General features: G+C 47.8%; 1 protein-coding gene across 1 annotated transcript in view; it reads right to left on the bottom strand.

The window, feature by feature from the left end:
• The window catches only part of JPH3 (junctophilin 3), a 130,868-nt gene that overhangs the window by 3,187 nt on the left and 102,649 nt on the right, over positions 1–25,032 (bottom strand). The window contains 2 exon segments of the mRNA XM_038754474.1: positions 8,466–9,385; positions 16,671–16,795. Coding sequence (XP_038610402.1) covers positions 8,466–9,385; positions 16,671–16,795 — 1,045 coding nt within the window.

Genomic DNA, 25,032 nt, shown 5'->3' with positions numbered 1-25,032 from the left:
GGTTTACAGGAGTAACTAATACCCGTCGTTTAGGCCAATAAGGTGAGGGAGCACCTGGTTACCTGATTTCTCGAGAGAGACAGAGCTGGTTGGATGCATTCAGGTCAGCACACCATAGCTGCTTGTAAAGTGAGAGCACGATTACGTCGAAACCCCACATCTCTTCTGAGCTGTTGAGGTGAGGCGTCGGGCTCGAATTTCCTTCAGGGGACTTAGAGAAGGGACCCAGTGGCTTCTGAGTGTTTTCCATTTTTCCTCCTCATCCCGGGGCCCTTTCCCGGGCCAAGTGGAGGCCAGGGTCCCTTAGCTGCTTCCAGGCCTTTTAACGGGCTCATTCTGTGCGTCACTTAGGGACCCGAAGGAGGATTTTACATCTCCCACACCTGCTCTCTCCCCAGCACTGATGTGTGTTCTGCTGCAGCGGGCATTCAGATGAGCATCTTTTTAGGCTTTTGTCTCGCTCTTCTGATCTATTTTTAAGAAAGCCTCCACTCTGGATGGGTAACATTTCTTCCTCTGGAGTGAACTGACTCAGGTGGCGGGGCGGGGGGAAAGAAACAGTACTGTCTCCAAGCGCCGGAGCTTGCTGGAAAGGCATATGGAGTTGCATAGCAACCAGGCCAAGGGAGCCAACCAAATGTTAAGATTTTACAGAACCTCTCCCAGCGGCCAGGTACTCGCCCCGGATTGGTAAATATGGATCCGTTCGCTTGAGCTAAATAGCTCTTTTAGTTCAGCTGACTTCCCCCTCCTGCTGCCAGGCTGAAATCACACTCAATGCCCCTGTGCAGTCTGTTATGTACCAGCAGTGGGGGTTTGGGTGCCTCTCAAAAGATGATTCTGTTTCTGTCCCCGTTTCAGTGTAATAACCACAGATTGCACAAAGAGCGACTGTTGTGGCAGTTTCAAACAGGATCGATTCCCAAACAGGCAGCAAACTTTCACCCCTGGCAGCAGTCTGGATCCTGAGGGAAAGGAATGTCCTTGATGCTGTCCTGTGCCACTCTAACAGCTGGATGCCTGGATGTCTGGTCCGGCAGACGGGGCGGGAATTGGTAGAAGTATGGCTCGGGCTGAGGGTCCTGGGCTCTCTCTCCTTTCCCAGTTCCACAGAGAAGAAGGACAGGCACCTCAGTCCGTGCAACTTATCAGACTTCCTCGCTCTTCACTAACAGGCAGCCCTGCACAGCAGCATGTTTGTTGGCATGCCCTGGCCCTTGACGTATTCAATCCAAGATCAAATCTGTATGCATCAAAGGGGAATTTTCCACACTTTCCTGAATCTTCTCAGCCTTTCCTGTCCTCTTTTCCCCTCCCATATAGCCTCCCCTGCCTCCAGTATCATTATTTCTCTCAGAGAAGCTCAAAGCCTTTAAAGGCAATTGTAGTAATTCAGAGATTTATTGTAATAATAATAATAATCATAATGACATTTATTAAGCGCTTACTATGTATCAATCAATCAATCAATCAATCGTATTTATTGAGCACTTACTGTGTGCAGAGCACTGTACTAAGCGCTTGGGAAGCGCAAGTTGGCAACATATAGAGACAGTCCCTACCCAACAGTGGGCTCAAGCACTGTTCTAAGCACTGGGGAGGTTACGAGGTGATCGGGTTGTCCCATGGGGGGCTCACAGTCTTCATCCCCATTTTACAGATGAGGGAACTGAGGCACAGAGAAGTGAAGTGACTTTCCCAAAGTCACACAGCTGACAAGTGGCGGAGCCCGGATTTGAACCCATGATCTCTGACTCCAAAGCCCGGGCTCTTTCCACTGAGCCACGCTGCTTCATACTCGAGTATGGTGTGTGTGGATGGCAGGGGAAGGGGGCAGCTAGAGTTGTGTCCATTTTACAGATGAGGTAACTGAAGCACAGAGATACAATGAGAAAAGGGGAAGTCCCTGCCTTGAGGGCTGGGGCAAGCTGGAACCCTCCTGTCTGAAAGCAGCTGCTCCAAAGTCAGGGCATGGGCCCTTTAGAAGTGAGTGGCAGAGGTTTTTTTTCAAATCCAGCAGTGATTTCACTTTGGGTCCCAATTTTTCCATAGTGTCCCTGGGGTCTAAGCTCTTATGTGGTACATCCTCTGGGAGTGATGGTGATTCTCCCATCAGCCATCAGGGTGCTGTTAGAACCCGAAGTAGTGATGCAGTGGGAATGAGGCATTGCGAAGAATCTTGGCTTAGACGTACCCTTTCTTAAAAAAATCAAATCACCCTCCCAAGTATCCTGTGGTCCCTTTCCTGAGATGTGCTATCTCAGACGGCCCATTGCACAGACAGGCAGGGGGACCTGTATTCACTGCTGACTGCGGCCACGGCCCCTCGGCAAAGCCTGAGGCGTGGGTGGGTTGAGTCTCCAGGTCTGGATTCCAGTCAGCCGCTGACTCACTGAACAACGTACCCGGGAGTTGAAAGGGCAACAAGTGATTTGCCTTCTCTAATTCACATTACAAATTACTTAAATGATGGTTAGCCACATCCGAAAGGCAGGCAGACTCTGTGGTAGGAAGCAGGGACTGATCAAACCTGCCGAGACTGAGAGCTGGGACATAGGCCTTAGACTGAGAGCCCCATGAGGGACAGGGACTGTGTCCAACCTGATCACTTATTTCTACTCCAGTGCTTAAAACAGTGCTTGACACGTAGTAAATGCTTAACAAATAATAATAATGACAAGCAGCCTGACAGGTGAGCTATCCCCTGTCCAGAACCCAAGAGCCCTCCATGTCCCCATAACATAAGGGAAAATGAGGGTGTGTCTTCCTTTCCCCATCCTCTGGTCTGCTCCTTGAACAGAGCCTTGAACACCAGGAGGAAAGGGGAGAAAATCATGCTAAAAACATGGTGATTGGAAAGTCTATCATCTCTGCCATGGAGTCAGCAATGGAAGGCAAAGGAGACTTTCTTTTGGACCCACTAAGTCCAATCCCTAGGGGCTATGTTTAGTCAAAGAGGGGGCGGCTGGGTCGGGGGGAAGCTTCTGGGCTTCAGTGCAGCCAAACATCTTGACCCTTATCCTTCTTGGTGGCATGTGATATAACTGCAGTGTTCAACTCTGAGGTTAACACGGCTCCACAGACATCTCCCTTTCATCCAGGAAATAAATCCACACATTTTAGGCCTCCAGGGGCCCCGGTGTTCACTCCCATCGTCCAGTGAGCCAGAGGCAAGAACCAGAAACCAGCTCCCAGCCCACCCCGATAAAGCCCCGAAGCAATGTTTCCATCTCCAGAGCACATGAACTGGTGTCATGAGGTCCATTCACTCCTTTTATGAAACCCAGAGCCAAGTCCTGAGCTAAGGAAACCAAGCACTTAACGTGGCCCTTAGGGCCAGTCAGGGGGAAAGGGCTTCTGCTGCTGGGGATCATCTGCTTTTGTTTCTTGCATTACATTAATGTTTGCTTCTCATACAGGAGGGAGGGAGTGGGAGTGGAAGGATGTTGGGCCAGAATTCAGAGAATCTGGACTCTAGTTCCAGCTCTGCCACTGACCTTCTGAATAGCCTCAGGCAAATGACTTTACCTCTTTATGCTTCATTTCCTCATCTGTAAAATGGGACAATAGTACCTGCCTCATCACACTTCATATGGATATTATTAGAATAGAAATAAGATAGGAAATGTGAAACTGTTTTAAAAAATGTAATCCAAATTCAAGGTATTCTTAATAAGAATAAGAATGTGTGTGTGTGTGTAAAACAAGACTGACACAGCTGCCTTTCTAAGGAGGGGCTCAGGAGTATATACTTCAGAGCTCTCTGGACCCTTTATTTTGTTCTAATGTCTCCCTAATTTCCCTTTTGACTAGGTGACAAGAACGGGTAAGACCGAACTGAAAACCCAGGGTCTTGACTCAACTCCCCCTTCACCCGACATTCCTCTTCTTACAACTGAAGTATTTTGGGGAGAGGGTTTCCTGGCAGGTTCCATGTTCTGCTCAGGTCCCAAGCACTCTGATACGCAAACCATCTCCCTTATCTTGATAGCGGCAGCAAGAAGAGAAGAGAGGGCCCACCCCAAACCAAGAGGAAAATAGTTCCATACTCCAGTGCAGTCAATTCTTTTCCTTTGTGTTCACCCTCCCAGGCCCTTTCAGGTCAGTCTGCTTTCACCTACTTGATTTTACATTGCTTAACCTCCTGAGGTATCTCGTACTAAGAATGAAGTGCTCGGAGAGGCTGGAGGGGATGGTATACTGGAAGAGAAGCAGCGTGGCTCAGTGGAAAGAGCCCGGGCTTTGGAGTCAGAGGTCATGGGTTCAAATCCTGGCTCCCACCACTTAGCTGTGTGACTTTGGGCAAGTCACTTCACTTCTCTGTCCCTCAGTTCCCTCATCTGTAAAATGGGGATTAAGACTGTGAGCCCCCTGTGGGACAACCTGATCACCATGTAACCTCCCCAGCGCTTAGTGCTTTGCACATAGTGCTTAATAAATACCATGATTATTATTATTAAGAGGGCAGCCTGAGGTGCTTTAATTCTGGCGCCTTTGGCTGGGGAGAACCTCCTCACCTGAGCCAAAGGGGCAGAAGAAGAAGGAGAAAGTCATTTTTCTCTAGCCAGGTCGGGTTACCCAGGATTACAAAGGCTATATCAGGGCTTTAAACTGAACCTGATCCCACATGGCCCTATTTCTGAACAGGAGCCCTTATCCAAGACAGGAAAAGCTCCTTCCTAAACTTCAGGGATGATATCCGGCGACTCAAGGCTTGCGTGTTGGGTTGTTCTTGCTTCAAGGCACAACCCATATTACCTCAGGCCTCCACGAAACCCTTGCTACCTTTTGCCTCCTTGTCATTCATTCATTCATTCAATTGTATTTATTGAGCACTTACTATGTGCAGAGCACTGTACTAAGCGCTTGGGAAGTATAATTCGGCAACATATAGAGACGGTCCCTACCCAACAACGGCTCTGGGTGACCAGGAGAAATCAAAAGACTAAGGGGAAGCAGCATGGTGTGGTGGATAGAACATAGGCCTGGGCATCAGAAGGCAATGGGTTCTAATGCCGCTCCGCCACTTGTCGGCTGTGTGACTCTGGGCAAGTCACTTCACTTCTCTGTGCCTCAGTTACCTCATCTGTAAAATGGGGATTAAGACTGTTAGCTCCACATGGGACAAGGGCTGAGTCCAACTTGATTTGCTTGTACCCACCCCAGGCTTAGTACAGTGCCTGGCACATAGTAAGTGCTTAACAAATCCCGTAATTTTTATTATTATTCTTATTAATTAAAGTCACCTGTATTCTGAATGATTTTCTGCATTTTTCCTCCACCACCGGCTATCCAGCCCTTCTTAAATTTCCCCCTCCCCTGCCCACATTCAAACATACACATGTATATCCAGGCTGTTTGATGTGGAAAACTAAAGTTGTAAGCTCAAGCTGGTATTTTGGTCTCAGCAGGAGCAGACAGGGTTGGGGTGGAGGAGGAGAGTTGCTTTTTGAGTGTGAGTGTTCTGGATGCGATGATATTTTAAGGACCAGCCAACCTGCAAGAATGACAGATGCTCAGCGTGGCTTCAGGTAAAGCCCGAAATCCAGCAATCCTGCTTCCACCAGGAAGGGCCTCTCAGAGTAGCCCTGCCATTTAGGAGGATGTATAAGTCTTTTTTCAGGATCTGCCTTCTTCCAAAAAGACAGAATGGGGTTACCAAGATTAGGGAAGGTGAGGGCTCTGAATGACTGACAGAAACAAACTCTCCCTGCAAACCACAACAGAATGCTGTGGACCTTAGGGAGAGAGAATATCATCATCGATCGTATTTTTTGAGCGCTTACTGTGTGCAGAGCACTGTACTAAGCGCTTGGGAAGTACAAATTGGCAATATGGGGCCTCAGTGTCCACCCACTGACCGGATTTTTGATATTCCTCCAAGGGATCAATGCGTATTCAATGAATCCTACTTTTTTCTCTAATAAAGCATGCTCAGTCAGAGAACCAGGATTTCACAAGATTCCCTTCTTGGTCTGACAGTGTGGGGGGTCTTTGCAGAGGAGATTATGGGGAGGCCACCCAAGTTAGCTGCAGTTTGGACTGACCCAGCAGCACCACAACAGAAGAGCAGCAGGCCAATGGTCTACCTTGGGAGCCCTTTCAAGAGTATTAGGGTATTTGCTTCCTCTCCCACTGACTTTGGGACTCCTCCATGAGGCTGTTTTTCCCAGCATTGCAATTGTGCTCCTTCCATGGTCTAGGGTGAAGAGCACAGGACAGAAGAAATGGTTTCTAATCCCGGTTTGGTCACTTACCTGCTGTGGACCTGGGGTAAGTCACTTAAGTTCTCTAGACGTCAGTTTCCTCATCTGTAAAATGGGGATTAAATACCTGATCTCCCTACTTCTAAGACTCTGAGCCTCACAGGGACTGTGTCTGCTGTGATGTGTTGCCAACTTGTACTTCCCAAGCACTTAGTACTTTTAGTACTAAGTACCCTTAGTACTTACTCTGCACACAGTAAGCGCTCAATAAATATGATTGAATGAATGATTACCTTAATAATAAAAATAATAATTGTGGTATCTGCTAAGCGCTTACTCTGTGCTAGGCTATGTACTAAGCACTGGGGGGGAGAAAAGCAAATCGAGTTGGACACAGTCCCTGCCTCACGTGGGGCCTCACAGTCTCAATCCCCATTTTACAGATGAGGTAACCGAGACACAGAGAAATTAAGTGACTTGCCCAAGGTCACACAGCAGGCCTGTGCTCTATCCATTACACAATGCTGCTTATATCAAACTGAGGGCTTGGCATAATAATAAGTTCGATAAATAGCTGAAGTATTATTACTCTTATGGTAATTTTGTCCCACGTAACTATGAAAGGCTGATCTTGCATGCCCTTCCAAATGGGAAAATTAAGACCCTGCTAGATTTCTGGGCCTCTTTCTTCACAGATTCAAACAGATTACATCTGTTTTCTCATCTGACCTCACCTCATCTGGTGCAGTGAAGAGAGGAAGGAAGGCTCCACGTTTTACCAATGGATCACAACTTGCATCTTCCCTTGAGGGCTACGACTTGGCCAATCAGCTCCCTGATAGGGATAGGGTCATAAAGCTGGACCTGGGGTTTCCAGTCATTCCATATGTTCCATAGGTAAGAGGGGGATTGGCTGGGCACTGAGTTTGCCCAACTGGGATCCTACTGGCAAAATCCATCCGTAAATCACTCTAAGCCCCTCAGGCACAGCCTGTTTCCTCCTTCCTCCCTCCAACCCCTGGAGGCACCCCGAATGTGTGGCCAACGAGCTCACTTCGAACCTGCTCTGCCAGCCCTGGCCATCCTGCTTTCCCTCTGTCTCTGCCAGGAGCACAGAGCCCTGTCCCTGGGAGTACTCTCACACTCAGACAAGGACCATCAGCGACAGAAATTATTCAAATCCCAAGTCAGCTCTTCCCTTGCTTCACCCTAAGCCTGGGCCATCTGTTCCCGCCCTTGGTGAGGACAGTGAGAACGAATGTGCAACTCCACAGCCGGTAGCAGAAGATGTCCTCAGGCAGTTCCCACCCACAATCCAGGGTGCTTCTCCGCTCTGCTGTCCGATGCTCACTGCCCATCTCAGACCCTTCCCAAAACCATTCGTGACGGCCTTGTTGCCTCGTGGGACGCATTCACAGCTGGTAGGAGCCACTGCCCTCTGTGCCTGTTGAACCCTTGGGCCTGAGACTGCATGAGCACGTTAGCCAAAATCAGCTTGGTGCTGCTAGAGGAGGGAGCCGTTTGTCCTCAGCTGCATGAACCCCCAACTTCTAATGAAAGCTATAAGGGGAAGTAAATGGGGGGGGTTAAATCATAAGACGCCCCCCACCCCAGGCCCAGCAGGGATTGGCCTAGTGTAGGAATCTCCACTAGGATTTTTCCAAAAGTCATATTCAGTTCGATGAAAAGGTAAGGAAGACCACAGGAGTGCTTTCAGAATACCTGCCTCTACCTTTTTTTTTTTTAAAAAAAAAAGGTGTGTTTTAAGTGGTTACTATGTATCAGTCACTGTTCTAAGTGCCGGGGTAGATACAAGGTAATCTGGTTGGACATAGTCCATATCCCCCTTGGGGCTCCCGGCCTTAACCCCCATTTTACAGATGAGGTAACTGAGGCACAGAGAAGTGAAGTGACTTGCCCAAGGTCACACAGGAGACAAGTGACAGAGCTGGGATTAGAACCCAGACCATTCTGACTTTCAGGCTCGTGCTCGATCCATTAGGCCATGCTGCTTCACCTGACACGTTCCTGAATCGACTGGGCAGATTCATCGCATCAGTTCGCTGGGGCAGTGAGTGACAGGGAATGGGAGGTGACCCAGAGCCACCGGGAAGAGCCAAGGCCAAGGAAAGGTGAGTTCCCACTGAGCCTTGTAGCCACCTGGGAATGGCCAGGGGCCGGGGTGGGGGGAAGAGGGGGAATCTTCCCGAGCACCCAGCAGGTCCCGGGAAGTGAAGACCACGAGGCTGATTGGCTTACCGTACTGGGCTTGAGCTCCTCTCCATTTTCCTCGTCGGATTCTAGTGCAACAGGTAAGGATTTCTGCGGTGGGGAGAAGGTTAAGTCCCACCTCAGAAGCCGGGGTTCCGCTTTGTCCCCGAACCTCAGGTTTTCCAGTTTCTGCACCGTCGGCTCAGCGGAGGCAGCTGGCCTGAAATTCTCCTTGTTCTGGGACTTGGACCTCAGTCTCTGCACCCCGAAACCCCGGTCTTCCGAGCGGTGGTCCTCCGCCACGCTCCGGCAGGTGCCCGCTTTGCTGTGGTGTCTTTTTTGGGCGTGGACCTCTTGCATATACGAATCCATCCTCAGGAGGGGCTTCATCTCCATCTCATAATTGCTCAGCTTCTCCTCGTCCAGCTCGAGCAGCCTCGTGCTCCCTGAGCCGTGGTTGGGGGCCCGGTGGTGGCCGGACCATGAGACCGGGGCGGAAGGGTCTGTCCACCTCTCGCGGGCCTGGTGGCTCCCGGCCAGGTGCTTATGGCCCACGCTGCGCCCACCGCGGTAGTCGTCCAAGGGCCCCCCTGGCTGGCTGCCCCTCAGGGTGCCGCTTCGCACGCCCCGCGTCCCCCCCGCCTTCTCCTCGCTCCAGCTGTTGGGCCGCCCCGGGTAGTCCCCGCCCCGGCCCTCCAACAGCATCTGGATGTCTCCGCTCCGCTCCTCGTCCACCGAGATCTGCCGGGAAAAGTGGGCGCTCTTGTTCCGGGAGCTGGGGGCCGGTGGCGGGGTGGCCGAGGGGCTGGTGGGGAAGCTCTGCAGGGGGCTGTCGTCCGGGGTGAGGTCGGAGGGAGTCGTGCCTTTCCGGTACAGCTCGGGGCTCTCCTGCTGCAGCGGGGTCCCTGTGGAAATCACCTCGATGTCATCGATGGAATTCTGATGCTTTGGCCTCTGGCATTCAAGCCCTTTGAAGGGAAGGAGACAGAAACAGACAAAACCGGAGGTCAGGGGTATTCCGCGGATGCTTAAGATGTCAAAATAGGCACTCTTCCGCTTTGGGAGGAGAGAAAAAGGAGGGAATAGGGCTGAAGCACAGAGCCGGGCCGGGGACCGTCCCCTCCAAGCGGAGACGGACGGTTAGATTTTTCACCTTCGCTACTTTTGCTATCTTGTAGTCTTCCTTGACTCTGCTCTGGACCACCCCTCTTGGATTGTAGACTGTGAGCCCACTGTTGGGTAGGGACTGTCTCTATATGTTGCCAACTTGTACTTCCCAAGCGCTTAGTACAGTGCTCTGCACACAGTAAGCGCTCAATAAATACGATTGATTGATTGATTGCGAGCCCCTTGTGGGCCAGGGACTAGGTCTGAATCCACACCCTCGGGTGCTTCCCAGAGTGGAGTACAGTGCTTCCCAATTGCAAGCCTTTGAGAAACGTTTGTGAGAAAGAAAGCTGGACAAGGAGAAGCTGAGCAACTAGGAGCACCTCATAGTTAATAATAATAATAATGATGGCATCTGTTAAGCGCTTACTATGTGCAAAGCACTGTTCTAAGAGCTGGGGAGGTTACAAGGTGATCAGGTTGTCCCACGGGGGGCTCACAGTCTTCACCCCCACTTTACAGATGAGGTAACTGAGGCACAGGGAAGTTAAGTGGCTCACCCAAAGTCACACAGCTGACAATTAGCAGAGCTGGGATTCGAACCTATGACCTCTGACTCCAAAGCCCGGGCTCTTTCCACTGAGCCACGCTGCTTCTCTTAAGGTGAAGCCCATCATGGAGATGGAGTTGTAACTGAGGAGCAACATAGCTTAGTGAAAAGAGCAGAGGTCCGAGAGCCGGGACCTGGATTCTAATCCCAGCCCCGCCACATGCCTGCCGTGTGACCTTGGGTAAGTTACTTCTCTCTGCCTCAGTTACCTTAAGTGTAAAATGCAGCTATGATACCTGTTCTCCTTCCTACTTAGATTGTGAACGCTGTGTGCCACAGGCACTGTGTCTGACCTGGTTAACTTGTATCTTCCCCAGGACTTAGAACAGTGCTTGATGCATAATATTTGATTGCTCAATCAATTATATTATTGAGTCCTTACAGTGTGGACAGCACTGCACCAAGTTCTTGGGGGAGAACAATATAACAGAGTTGGAAGACAAGTTCTCTGCCCACAACAAGCTTACAGTTTACAGTAAGCACTTTGATGATGATTATTATCATCAGTATTATTCTATCATCCTTATCCCAACTGGGGCCTTTCTTGGAAACAGCCCTGGTTCCTGCCATCCCACTCGCAAGCTCCTTGTGGGCAGGGATGGTGTCTACCAACCGTAGTGTCCTCTTTCAAGCTCTTGGTACAGTGCTCTGCATAGAGTAAGCAATCAATAGATACCATTGCTTGAAGCCCAGCAGCTGTAATGGCAGAGGAGGGTGGTTTTCCAGCCTGGTTCCTGATCTTTCCATTTTCTACCCAGGCCTCCTGCCATGCTTCCTGGGGCTGACGGACCACCAGCTGTTTCCAAATCTCTTTTCTCCTCTTCTCGTCTTTTGGTTCTGTGATTCACTTTCTCTTCAGAAAATCCTAGCACATGACTTGAGCAGCCCCTGCTTTGCACTAGGGGCGATCACAGGAATGCTCAATCCCTTAGTCTCCTAGGAGTCAAATTTTATCACTATAACTACCTCTAATGAAACTGATTTCCAAGCCCTGGCCAATCAATCAATGATATTTATTGAGTGCTTACCATGTGCAGAGCCCTGTGCTAAGCACTTTTGCGAGTACAATACAACAGAGTTGGTAGACATGTTCTCTGTCCCCATCCCCCCTGCCCTGCCTCCTTCCCCTCCCCACAGCACCTGTATATATGTTTGTACAGATTTATTACTCTATTTTACTTATACATATTTACCATTCTATTAATTTTGTTAATGATGTGCATCTAGCATTATTTCTATTTATTCTGATGACTTGACACCTGTCCACATGTCTTGTTTTGTTGTCTGTCTCCCCCTTCTAGACTGTGAGCCCATTGTTGGGTAGGGACCGTCTCTATATGTTGCCAACTTATACTTCCCAAGAGCTTAGTACAGTGCTCTGCACACAGTAAGCGCTCAATAAATATGACTGAATGAACAAGGTAACAGTCTAGAGACAAGTTTATAGTTTAGAGCCTGAGCCAGTGGATTAGGTTCTGAGAAAGAGTAGATTCAACCACATTTTGCCAAGGCAAACTCCTCTGGCCAGCTCCTTGAGGTTCTGGTTATGGAGATGAGATTTGATATGTATCCCATGGGCTATTCTGATCTCACTCATTATTTGATCTTGTGGAGCAGGCATCCCAAGGAAAGATATGCTCATTTTCCTGGGCTGAGTAGTTTTTGCCCCTCTTTAAAGAGTATACTAACTTCATTAGCCACTTTCATTCCATCCCAACAGAGCCTGAGTTCTACCTGAAGAAACTACAGCAGGTTTTTTTTTTTTTTAAATGGTATTTGTTAAGCACTTACTATGTACCAAGCACTTGGATAAATACATGCTTATCAGGTTGGACTCTCAGTCCCTGTCCCGCATGGGGCTCAGTCTTGTTCCCCATTTTACAGGTAACTGAGGCCCAGAGAAGTTGTGACTTACCCGAGATCACACAGCAGGTAAGTGACAGAGCAGGGATTAGAACCCAGGACCTTCTGGCTTCGAGGCCCATGCTCTATCCATTAAGCCGTGTGTTCACTTTTGGGGGGCAGGCCTTGCAGAAGGGCATCAATACTTATGGGCATGGGTGGAAAGTGTTTTATTGGTGTTATAATAGAAACAATTGACACACGCTGAAGTCTGGGAGCTGGTGGTTCCTCAGGAGGTCAGGCCAGCGATTAGCCACTGGCCAGACAGGTTCTTTCCAGGGGTTTCCATGGGTCAGGGTCACAGTCGGGGACATCTTTCTGGGAAGGCCAGCTGTGCAGTCCCTTGTGTTTGGGGCACCTCCTGTGATTCCCCAAAGAATAGCCCGACCAATCCCTCAAACCCCTGGCTCACTCATTCATTCAATCGTATTTATTGATTGCTTACTGTTTGCAGAGCACTGTACTAAGCGCTTGGAAAGTAGAGATCCATTCTGAACATCAAGGGGAGCCATTTGGAAAGAATAACTCCTTCCAGCTCTTTCTCTCCCACTTCCCCTACCCTAAGTAGGGGACTCAGGCCTACAGTTCTCTACTGCCCACAACCTAAGCCCAGTCAATTAATCAATCAATCAATCAATCATGCCATGTAGTTCTCCAATCCCAATCCATTCAGACATGACTGCTACAGAACATAGTCCTTGGTGATCTGACTGCTCTAATGTTGCCCTAGGTGTGAATTCTCTTAATTATTAAGCCTTCTGTTTATGAATTATTCTCTTAATAAGACCAGAACAGCAGGGCTCTAAACTCTCCTGGTGCTAAAGCCACATGGAGCTCCTTCCTAGAGTTAAAGACATGCTAAATTATGTGTGTGATCTGGTAACTACTTTAATTCTCTGGCACCTCTGAAATGCATCTAGATGGGATTCTCCAAGAAAGCACTGGAAGAAGGCAGGGCTAATCGTTTGGTAAGTAAACCATCCACTTCATTCATTCAATCATATTTATTGAGCGCTTACTGGGTGGCCTGTCTGGATCGGGTGGATGGGGAGTTCTGCTCCACCTCATCGTCATCTTCTCCGTCTCTTCTCCGTCTCAGGGAGTCCCATCCTCCGAGACCCTGAGTCCTCAATCAAGGGGCGGTCAGCCCCTCCATGAATGAGCTGTTGCATTTTTCTAGATCTGCTGGACTATAAGTGAGGCCCATTCTGAGGCAAGTCTACAGCAGACCCAAGCAGGCCTGTTTACCCTGGGTATGGCACGTCACACTTGTGATGAATAGCTGGAGTCTTTAATAACTACAGGAGTCACAGTCTCAGTTTCCAAATACCCCTTCAGTAGTGGGCTGGGCAATCTGAACAGCCAAAGGATTCCTTCCTCACATCAGATGGACCTCAGCTCTCCCCACATTCAAATCCCTCCTAAAGTCCCACCTCCAAAAATTTCCAAGCATCTTGAGCCATAACCCTTCAGATAACTCCAGCACTTATGAACTTATTTATACCCTCCTAGCCCTCATTTATATGTGGTTGCTCAATTCATTTACTTTTGACCACTCTCTAGTTGTAAATATTTTTATGCTTGTCTCCATCATTAGAGTGTAAAGTCTTTATGGGCAGGAAAAATATCACTTTTTCCCAAGTGCTTATTACAGTGCCAAGACAAAGTAGTGCTCAATAAATGCTACTCTATCCTGTCTGACACCAGCTGGGCCCCTTGGAGGGCCACGTGGAAACTGCCCAAGGCTGACCAGGCTGGAGTTCAGCAAGCAAAGGGCAGGAGCTGGGGGACATCTGGGTGAATGCCTGGGTTCCCGCCTTCAGAACTGCAGTATTGCAGCCTTCCTGGCCGTTCTTGGTGTGGGGACGTCTGCCCTTTAATGAATTCTAAATGACACAGAAAACACTTGAATATCAGGATGACAAAACTCAGAGCAAATCAAACATAGGTCCTTAACTCAAAACTAGTAAAAAATGTATTACCTAAAGTATCTCCTCAAGAAAGTAAAGTATCTCTTCAAGAAGATAGGCTTAAAAGGAAAAGTCTCTAAGTCCAGAGGCCTCTCTCTATGGATGAAGCTAAGTGCCACCGGGTAAAAGAAGTCTCCAGGGCTCTGAAGACTTTTAAAATGCTCAGATCTCCGATAGCTGAATTATAATTCTGGGAAGAAGAGATAACCATGGAAAGTGAAACATGCTGAAAAACTTTTTTTGGGAAAGCAAAGCCAATTTCTTGATAGGAGGCTCACCCTCCACCTGCAACATCTTCCCAAGAATAGTCAGCTGGTATAGGGTCTAATAATAACAATAATTATGCTTGATAGTGCTTATTTTTTTCCAAGCACTGTTCTAAACACTGCAGTAGATACAAGTTAATCAGCTTGGACGCAATCCCCAATGGGGCTTACGGTCTAAGTAGGAGGGATTCAATCCCCATTTTACAGATGAGGAAACTGAGGCACAAAAGTCAAGTGACCCAGTAGACAGCTGGAAAATCTGGGATTAGAAGGTCCTCTGACTCCCAAGCCTGGGCTCTTTCTGCTAGGCCATGCTGCTTTTCTAATCTACATCAATCCCAAGATGTTTCTGTTAACATAGAGAAGATCCAAACTCAACAACAGATACTAATGGAGGGGATGTGTATGTGTGTGTGTACGTGTTTGTAGATTTTGCTTTGCAAAACCCATAGAACTGACTGAATAGTTGAGGGGTGAGGTTGGGGTTGAGCGGGCTGGGGAATGAAGGAGATATGGAGTCTGACCACAGGTAAAAGCAGAGCTCCTTTTATGAGCAGGCAGAAAGGCAACTCTGAAAGGGAAAACCTTTACCTTCCAGTAACCTGGAAATTCTTCTCATGCTATCCTTATGTACGCATCCACACTCACCCGATACTCCAGGCTATCCTTTCCATTCAGTTACTGGGTCAGTGAGAAGTACCATGGCCTAATGGTTAGAACACGGGCCTGACAGTCAGAAAGACCTGGATTCTAATCCTGGCTCCACCACTTGCCTGTTATGGTACCTTAGGCAAGTTACTTAACTTCTCTTTAACTCAATTACCTCATCTCTAAAATGGACTGTGTCCAATCTGATTAGCTTGGACTTACCTCAATACTTAGGACAGCGCCTGGCACACAGTAAGCGCTTAACAAATGCCATAAAAAAGCGGGATGAGGGAGACCATGTCACATTTCGGCCCCTGAGGTCGTAGAAAGATGCCTAAGGCCGTGAGTTTCATGCTATTACTGACTGTTGTGTTGCCAACTTGTGCTTCCCAAGCGCTTAGTAGTGCTCTGCACACAGTAAGTGCTTAATAAATATGATTGATTGATTGACTGACTTCTACATTTCCCAGAGGTAAGTTAGTCACTTGAGGAGTCACAGTCAATCTTTCAGTCCTCTCGGAGAGGCATATACATGACTCCAGTATCCTTTCATGAGCCACTGAGACCCAGGGCCAGTTTCCTGGGCTGCCACAAGCTATGACTGGAGCCATTGTATGTGCTGGGCCCCAGCCAGGAATGGAGACTTTGGAGACAGTATGGCATTTGGGGTGACAGTCCCAGGAGGGGAAATGTATCAAGTGCCCTGGACACCATTGCTCTCCTATTTATGGAAAGCAACCACAGTCTTCCCAAATTAGGGGCTGGGATGTGGAGTTCGTTATAGGCAGGGAACATGCCTGCTAATTCTGTTTTATCGTACTCTCCCCAGAGCTTAATATAGTGCTCTGAACATAGTAAGCGCTCCATAAATACGACTGATTGATTGATTGAGTCTAACACCCTTTCTTGTTCACAATATTTTAACAGTTGCCATAACCCACCAAAAACCAAGTTGCCTCTCTCTTCCATCTCATCCAAAGCTGTGATGCTCCTGTGTTCTGTGGTTCCATCCATACCAGGCCCCCAAAGCACCTCCACCTGCAGCCCCAGGGCCTGAAGCTCACAGGTCCCAGCACGGTCTGTTACCCTTCATTTTCCCTACACCTTACATGAAAACAATCATGTTTCCTTCCCTAATGCCTGGGTCCTCTTGTTGTTTCACAGTCCATGACAAATTTCATACCCCGACGGACGGAAGTCTGAGGAAACATCCCGCAGTTGAGCAGCCTAAGGCTCCCTCAGAGAAAACAAGAGGCTCTCAAGCCTGACTTTCCACCAGGCTGAGCTGACACTGCTTTCAGCTCCTTCTAGCTCTCTGAAGCCCAAGGGATACCCTCCACCCCCTCACAACAGGAGTTTTCACACAAGTTCCTGACATCTCTGGAAAGAAAGATCTCTGGCACACACACGGCTGTTTTCACACACCCATGTGCAGACATATCCACACGTGCGCAAACACACATATACACACAGATATGCCCTCATATATCCAAGGCGCACAGATATACCCAAGCGGAAACTACAAACACACACAAGGAACGACAAACAAATACACCCACATATATGCTCCATGGCAGGGATTACATTGGGAAGGATTACAGGAAGAATTACATGATGTCAGAAGATGACGTCAGGCCAAAAAGACTCCAAGCAGACGGAGGCAGGGATGGATAAAAGGTGGGCATGGAAGATCTGGGAGCCCGGAGCCAAGTAGCACTGGACACAGTGTCACCCGTGCTTGCACACTCACCATTTTCCCTGTGCTGGAAGGAAGGTGAGAACTCTTTGGCAGTGATCCTGGCTATTCGAGCTTCTTCCTGGGCCTTCTGAGCTGCTGTGAGGGCGGCCTCCGCCTTGGCCCGAGAGTGAGAGGTCCTGCAAGTGGGGAGAAGGACGATGAAGACTGAATCAATCAATTAATCAATCAATGATACTTATTAAGCACTTCCTGCATGCAGCTCACTTTACTAAGCACTTGGGAGAGTACAACAGAGTCAGAAGACATGTTCCCCATAGCATGGCCTAGTGGATAAAGGACAAGCCTGGGATCACAAGGACCTGGGTTCTAATTCTGGCTCCGCCACTTATCTGCTGTGTGTGACCTTGGGCAAGTCACTTAACTTCTTCACTTACCTCTTCTGTAAAATGGGGATTAAGACTTTGATGTGGGACATGGACTGTTCCAACCCGATTATCTTGCTCTACCCAGCACTTAGAACAGTGCCCGGCATATAGTAAGCGCTTAACAAATACCATAAAAAAATAAGACGAAGAGACATTCATTAAAATAAATTATGGTTAAGTTCAGTAGTGTTGTGGGGGCTGAGTGTGGGGTGGATATCATCTGCTTAAAGAGTACGGACCCAAGTGCATAGGTAGCAGAAGGGAGACGGAGTAGGGGAGATGAGCGCTTAGTTGGGGAAGGCCTCTTGGAGCAGATGTGATTTTCATTAGGCTTTGAAGGTGGAAAAGGTGGTGGTCTGTCTTATATGAAGTGGGAGGAAGTTCTAGGCCACAGGTAGGAGGTGAGGAAGAAGCTGGCTGCAAGGTAGATGAGACTGAGGTACGGTGAGTAGGTTGGTGTCACAGGGGCAAAGTGAGCCGGTGAAGGAAGACCCGGAGCAGGAAGATTGCAATTTCCTGAGCTAGAATGAGGCAGTAGTTGAAGGAGCAGCATTCCCCTCCTCCAAACTCTCCCACTAATTCTCCTGCCTGCTGCGACTGGGGCTCAGGCCTCCCTTGCTCTGCTCCTTTGCAGAGGGAAGCCAAGCACCAGTTTGACTGCCCTGGTAGAGAGAGAATCGCGTCTGTTATGCTGTACTCTCCCCATTGTCTCGATCTGCCAGGTTCAGGGAGGAGAAAAACCCTGTCAGCTCCTCCCACCCAGATGTTCACATGCCACACTCAAAGCTGGAAATCCCTCTTGTGACCAATTTATCAATCTTTCAATCAATCAGTTACTAATAATAATGATAATAATTTTATTATTTGTTAAGCACTTACTATATGGCAGGCCCTGTACTAAATGCTGGGGTAGAAACAAGATAAGCAGGTTCCAACTAAGGCTCAGAGTCTAAAGAGGAGCGAGGACAGGTATTGAATCCCCATTTTTCAGATGAGGGAACTGAGGCACAGAGAAACTAAACTGCTTGTCCAAGTCACACAGCAGGTATGTGGTGAAGCCAGGATTAGAACCTTGAATCTTAGGCCCACGCTCTTTCCTCTAGGCCAAACTAATGGTATTTACTGAGCAGTTACTGTGTGCAGAGCACTATACTAAATGCTTGGGAAAGCACAGTACAACAGAGTTGGTAGATACATTCCCTGCCCACAGTGAGTTTATAGTCTAGAGAATTCAGGGAGCCAACAAGCCCTCTGGGACCAGTCCACCTGGAGGGCTGGCAGAGAGCATCTTGGCACCTCATCCTTCATCCACGCCCCCACCCTGGATAATAATAATGATGGCATTTGTTAAGCCCTTACTAAGTGCAAAGCACTGTTCTAAGCGCTGGGGGGGATACAAGGTGATCACGTTGTCCCACGTGGGGCTCACAGTCTTAATCCCCATTTTACAGATGAGGTAACTGAGGCTCAGAGCAGTTAAGTGACTTGCCCAAGGTCACACAGCAGGCATGTGGGGGAACTGGAATTAGAACCCACGACCTCTGACTCTGGATGGCCTTAAGGCTGCTACCAGAGTTCGATCCATGGTGACCAGAGAGCGAACCTATTCTGGTTGAGCTCAGAAATGAGCCCAGTCCTCTTTCGAGGTGTTCATGAGCTGGATGTTATTATTATGTTACATAGTATAATAATAATATAAGAATCATATAATAATAATAATAATTGTGGTATTCATTAAGCACTTGGTATATGAGCCAGGCATTGTACTAGGCGCTGGGGTGAATATAAGCAAATCGGGTTGACACAGTCTCCATTCTCATTTAACAGATGAGGCAACTGAGGCCCAGAGAAGTAAAGTGACTTGCCCAAGGTCACAGCAGACAGGTGGCAGAGCTGGGATTCAGAACATGGAGAGTGGTCTCAGTGGGGTGTGGACCACTGGGACACCAGCCCAAACCTGTGCAGCCTCCTTCCAGCTTTACACAACCCGAAAGGCACCGTGTGGGTGAGAGGGAGTAGTGAAGCCTCGCAGGAGTAGTAAAGCCTCACCTGGGTCTGACCAGACTTTTGGAGACCCCATGGCAGCCGATCCATGCCTATACAGGGCTCTGGATCATCCCACGAAAACCAATTCTGACACATTTCCTTCAGAGGGTTTTACTGGCACATTCTATTATGTGTTTAAATGGTCTCCTCAGATACTGACTTACCAAGAGTGAACTCCCAGACAGAGCCCCCTTTTTCCTCTCCTCCTCCCCATCCCCCCTGCCCTACCTCCTTCCCCTCCCCACAGCACCTGTATATATGTTTGTACAGATTTACTACTCTATTTATTTTACTTGTAAATATTTACTATTCTATTTATTCTGTTAATGATGTGCATCTAGCTTTATTTCTATTTATTCTGATGACGACACCTGTCCACATGTTTTGTTTTGTTGTCTGTCTCCCCCTTCTAGACTGTAAGCCTGTTGTTGGATAGGGTCCGTCTCTATATGTTGCCAACTTGTACTTCCCAAGTGCTTAGTACAGTGCTCTGCACACAGTAAGCACTCAATAAATACGATTGAATGAACTCCCAGCCCCCTGAGAGATTGTCAGCAAGGTGCATTTGTGAATCTACCCTATCTATCTGGCCTGCACTACAGGGCTTGTCGCTTCCTCTGGCCAAAGTGGACATGAGCCCCAGGAACCTTTCAGCAGGGGCTGATAACCAAGGTACTTTAGAACAAAGCTTTGCACAAAGTAAGCGCTTAACAAATGCCATTATTATTATTATTATTATTATTATTATTATTTACTCGGATGCTCAAACCATTTTTCTAAACCTTCAGTCTGTGCACACCTTCCAACTCCTCAAAAACCTCCAGTCATTGTCTATTCATTCATCCATTCAATCGTATTTATTGAGCGCTTACTGTGTGCAGAGCACTGTACTAAGCGCTTGGGAAGTACAAGTCAGCAATATATAGAGACGGTCCCTACCCAACAACGGGCTCACAGTCTAGAAGGGGGAGACAGAGAACTAAACAAAACATGTAGACAGGTGAAGTGGGGAAGAGCGGTTGTCTCAGATTAGAGGAGGAGGATGAGGATTAGCTCCTCAGTAATCAGAATTGGGGTCTTTCACCTACTTAGTATCTCCCCTTCAAGGCTTGGAGAAATCAATGATATTTATGGCTTACCATGTAAGCTGGTAGACATGTTCCCTGCCCACAAGGAGCTCACAGTCTGGACGGGGAGACAGACAGCAAATCTACCAATCACTGTGATCAGCAATAGCAGTATATAAGCCCATTGTATCGGGCACTCGGGGCCATTTCCCTTAAGGAAATGAGCCCGCAAATGAGCCCGCCGGGTGCGTTACCCCCTATTTGGTCTTCGGCCTTACCAATAAAACTTTATTAAAACTTTCGGCAGTCACATGCTGACTAATTCTTTAGTCACCCAGTGACTTGGTGGCCATCCGGAACAACCACCGCCATCACATATATACAGGTGTTGTGGGGAAGGAAAGGAGGTAAGACGGGGGGGGATGGAGAGGGGGACCCCCCGCCCTGCCTCCTCCCCTTCCCCACAGCACCTGTGTATATGTTTGTACATATTTATTACTCTATTTTACTTGTACATATTTACTACTCTATTTTGTTAATATGTTTTGTTTTGTTGTCTGTCTCCCCCTTCTAGACTGTGAGCCCGCTGTTGGGTAGGGACCGTCTCTATATGTTGCCAACTTGTACCTCCTAAGCGCTTAGTACAGTGCTCTGCACACAGTAAGCGCTCAATAAATACGATTGAATGAATGAATAGTAAAATAAATGAATTATGGATATGTATGTAAGTGCTCCTCTCTGCATCAAGCAGAAACACCATACTATCGGCTTTAAGGTGCTCAATTAGCTCTCTTCCTCTGACTCATCCGCTCTCTTCTCCCAATACACCCTAGCTTACATGCTTCGTTGCTCTCATCCTTACCCACTCACTGTTTTGTTCTCCTGCCACTGATCTCTTGCTTGCTTCCCTTTCACGTCACCATCATTATCATCAGTGTTATTTATTGAGTGCTTCCTGTGTGCACAGCACTGTACTAAGCATTCTCACCCAGCAGAACACTGCTCTCCCCATCTTCAAAACCCTTCCAAAACCGCATCTCTTTCGGGAAGCCATCGCTGATTAACTTTTCGCCTCCTCACTTATATACATAACTATACATTCTATTGCTTCCTCCGACCTGTAATTTATTTTAGTGCCTGTTTCTCCTGAGGGCAGGGATCACGTCTACTGATTCTATTGCACTCACCCAAGTGCTTAGTGTAGTGCTCTGCCCACAGTAGGCATTCAATAAATACGACTGATTGGTTGACTGGTGGATTAATTGTGAAGGCCCCTGGTATGGCTGCTTGGTAGATCTACGTCAAAAAGAAACCACAATCAAATCAGTCCCAAAGCTAATGAGATAATTCTCCCTCAGCAGAGCTTTTTAGACTAACCTAGGACCTCTTCCTGAGCAGGCTAAGTGCTTTAGAGACATTGGAATCGTTATACATTTGTGGAGTCAGATGATTCCCCAGGGCTCTAGTCACTTCCTGGCTCTGAGATGTCTTTGGAAGCTTCATTAACTCTTTCAGGTCACTAATTACTGTTTCCAACAACTATAGGAGCCTAGCGGCTTCACTTCCCCATAGCAGGAGACTTAGATAAAGCAAAATTGGGTTTACGAAGTAATAATAATGATGGCATTTATTAAGCGCTTACTATGTGCAAAGCTCTGTTCTGCTCACTGTGCAGGTGGTGGGCTTAGGCCCTGCTTTAAGAGTTTAAATTCTTTTCCTCTGAGGGAGAGGGGTGGCAGGAAGTTTTCTTTCTCAAAAAGATTAATGGACGTGACCCAAATTACCTAGCAAAGTCAAGGAAACTTTGGGGATAAACAGGAAACTTAACCCTCCCCTATGTGTCCTCCCCCTGACTGCCCTGCCTCCCCTCCTGATATGATTAGTAACAATAATAATAACGATAGTAGTAACAATAATTGTGGTATCTGTTAAGTGCTTACTAGGTGCCAAGCACTGGGGTTCGCAGTCTAAGCAGGAGGGAAAACAGGTATTAAATCTCCATTTTGCAGATGAAGGAACTGAGGCCAAGAGAAGTGATGGGACTTGCCCAAGGTCTCACAGCTGACAAGTGGCAGAGATGGGATTAGAACCCAGGTCTCCTGACTCGCAGTCCTGGGCTCTTTCACCGACTGGCCAGGGAAAAGCCTTAAGGGCCAAAGCTATGGGCCCTAATCTACCTCAGACCAACTCCTAAAGGGGAAAGAGCCTCTCAAGGAAACTGAATTAGAGCCGTGTGACTTTGGCAGAGTCAAAAACACTAGAACTTCTAACTCCTCAAGGTGGAAAGGCCATAGGAGAACCAATCTACTCGTTAGACCTACACCACCATCTCATTTTGGGACTACCCAAGTCAACGACAACAACAAAAGTCACACCCAGGGGCAGAGAACTGGAGAAAAAAGGCTGAACAAAATATAAAATCCATACATACCACCCACCCCTACACACATGTCCTGGACTTATTGGTTGCCTCAGACTGGTGGACACTCATGATACATTTAGTGATTTCCCTGATCCAAGAACCCCGAGGGCTAGCCCATCTTCCTCACATTCCAGAAAGCAGCCCCAGGGGCCCCCCAAATACCCATCTCCTCCATGGTATAACAGTGACTCGGATCTGCTTAATTCCATGTCTTGTCTAGTCTTATGCTGTCGAGTTGTCTCTGACCTATAGCGACTCCATGGACACATCTCTCACTCCACCTCCATCTGCAATTGTTCTGGTAGGGAATACATAGAGTTTTCTTGGTAAAAATATGAAAATCGTTTACCGTTGCTTGGTTCGATCAATCAATCAATCAATCGTATTTATTGAGCGCTTACTGTGTGCAGAGCACTGTACGAAGCGCTTGGGAAGTACAAGCTGGCAACATATAGAGACAGTCCCTACCCAACAGTGGGCTCACAGTCTAGAAGGGGGAGACACAGAACAAAACCAAACATACTAACAAAATAAAATAAATAGAACAGATAGGTACAAGTTAAATAAATAGAGTAATAAATATGTACAAACATATATACATATATACAGGTGCTGTGGGGAAGGGAAGGAGGTAAGATGGGGGGATGGAGAGGGGGACGAGGGGGAGAGTTCAAGTTCAAAGTTCAAGACTTTGGGTGACCCATTATGACAGAGTATTATCACGATCGCTATTGCACCGTGGCTCAGTGGAAGGAGCCCGGGCTTGGGAGTCAGAGGTCATGGGTTCTAATCCCAGCTCCGCCGTTTGTCAGCTGTGTGACTTTGGGCAAGTCACTTCACTTCTCTGTGCCTCAGTTCCCTCATCTGTAAAAATGGGGATTAAAACTGTGAGCCCCACATGGGACAACCTGATTACCTTGTATCCTCTCCAGCGCTTAGAGCAGTGCTTTGCACATAGTCAGCACTTAACAAAATGCCATTATTACTATTATTATTATTGACTGCTTTTCTAGGAGTTGAGGAGGTCAGTTGGCTTTAACCCATCTGGATCCCTGACTGAACCCAGCCACTAGATCAAGAAGGTAAAAACTCAACATAAATCTCCCCTTCTATTTTTTAAGCACTATCAGAACAAATGGTTCTAACATACCGGTTACGGAGTGCTGTTCTATTGGGTTCTGCCCTCCAGAATTCCAGAGTCACCCTACTTTCCATTTAAATGTACAGGGAGGGCTTGACTCTCCTTCATAAGCAACGGTAATCAAAGGCAGAGGTTTAAGCCCCAGCAGTTTGGAGTCTATCCCCAATCCCTCGAATGTTCTCCTGGGTTCTCTTCAAGCTCCTGCCATTACCCAGAACTTCCCTATCACCAATGCCCACTGAAAACATTTTCTAGTTTTTCCTTGTCTGCTGTTTAAGCGGCCTGGCCTAGTAGCTAGAGCATGGGCCTGGAAATCAGAAGGACCTGGGTTCTAATCCCAACTCCGCCACTTGTCTGCTGTGTGACCTTGGGCAAGTTACTTAACCTCTCTGTGCCTCAGTTACCTCAACTGAAAAATGGAGATTAATAATAATAATAATAATAATGGCATTTATTAAGCACTTACTTTATGCAACACACTGTTCTAAGCGCTGGGGGGGTACAAGGTAATCGGGTTGCCCCACAGGGGGCTCACAGGGTTCATCCCCATTTTACAGATGAGGGAACTGAGGCCTGGAGAAGTGAAGCGACTTGCCCAAAGTCACACAGCTGACAATTGGCGGAGCTGGGATTTGAACCCATGACCTCTGACTCCAAAGCCCGGGCTCTTTCCATTGAGCCACGCTGTGGGACAAGGACTATGTCCAACCTGATCAGCTTGTATCTACCCCAGCACTTAGTACAGTGCCCGGCAGAAGCAGCACATCGTAGTGGATAGAGCGTAAACCTGGGAGTCAGAATGTCATGGGTTCTAATCCCGGCTCTGCCCCCTGTCTGCTGTGTGACCTTGGGCAAGTCACTTTACTTCTCCGTGCTTCAGTTACCTCATTTGTAAAATGGGAATTGAGACTGTAAGCCCTCTGTGGGACAGGGACTCTGTCCAACCCGATTTGCTTACATCTACCCCAGTGCTTAGTTCAGTGCCTGTCACATAGTAAGCACTTAACACATACCACAATTATTATTATAATTACATAGTTGGCATTTAATACCTTTAAAACAATCCACACCATTTCTTCCCTTCTTTAACGTGGATAATTGAGAGTTGAGGGATTCATTGTTGGTCCTGAATAGATCCATTCCCTCTCCCTGCTGGCCTTGACCGCATGTAGTCTCACTTCTACTAACTCTATCTTGTCTAGCAACTCAGTGGTATTGCAATCAATCAATCATATTTACTGAGTGATCACTGTGTACAGAGCACTGTACTAAGGGCTTGGTAGAGGACAATAAAACAGAATTGGTAAACATG

Source organism: Tachyglossus aculeatus, chromosome 11 (genome assembly GCF_015852505.1).
Source record: "Tachyglossus aculeatus isolate mTacAcu1 chromosome 11, mTacAcu1.pri, whole genome shotgun sequence".
Taxonomy (NCBI): Eukaryota; Metazoa; Chordata; class Mammalia; order Monotremata; family Tachyglossidae; genus Tachyglossus; species Tachyglossus aculeatus.
The sequence above is the reverse complement of the archived record's forward strand: the minus strand, read 5'-3'. Positions and strand labels throughout refer to the sequence as shown.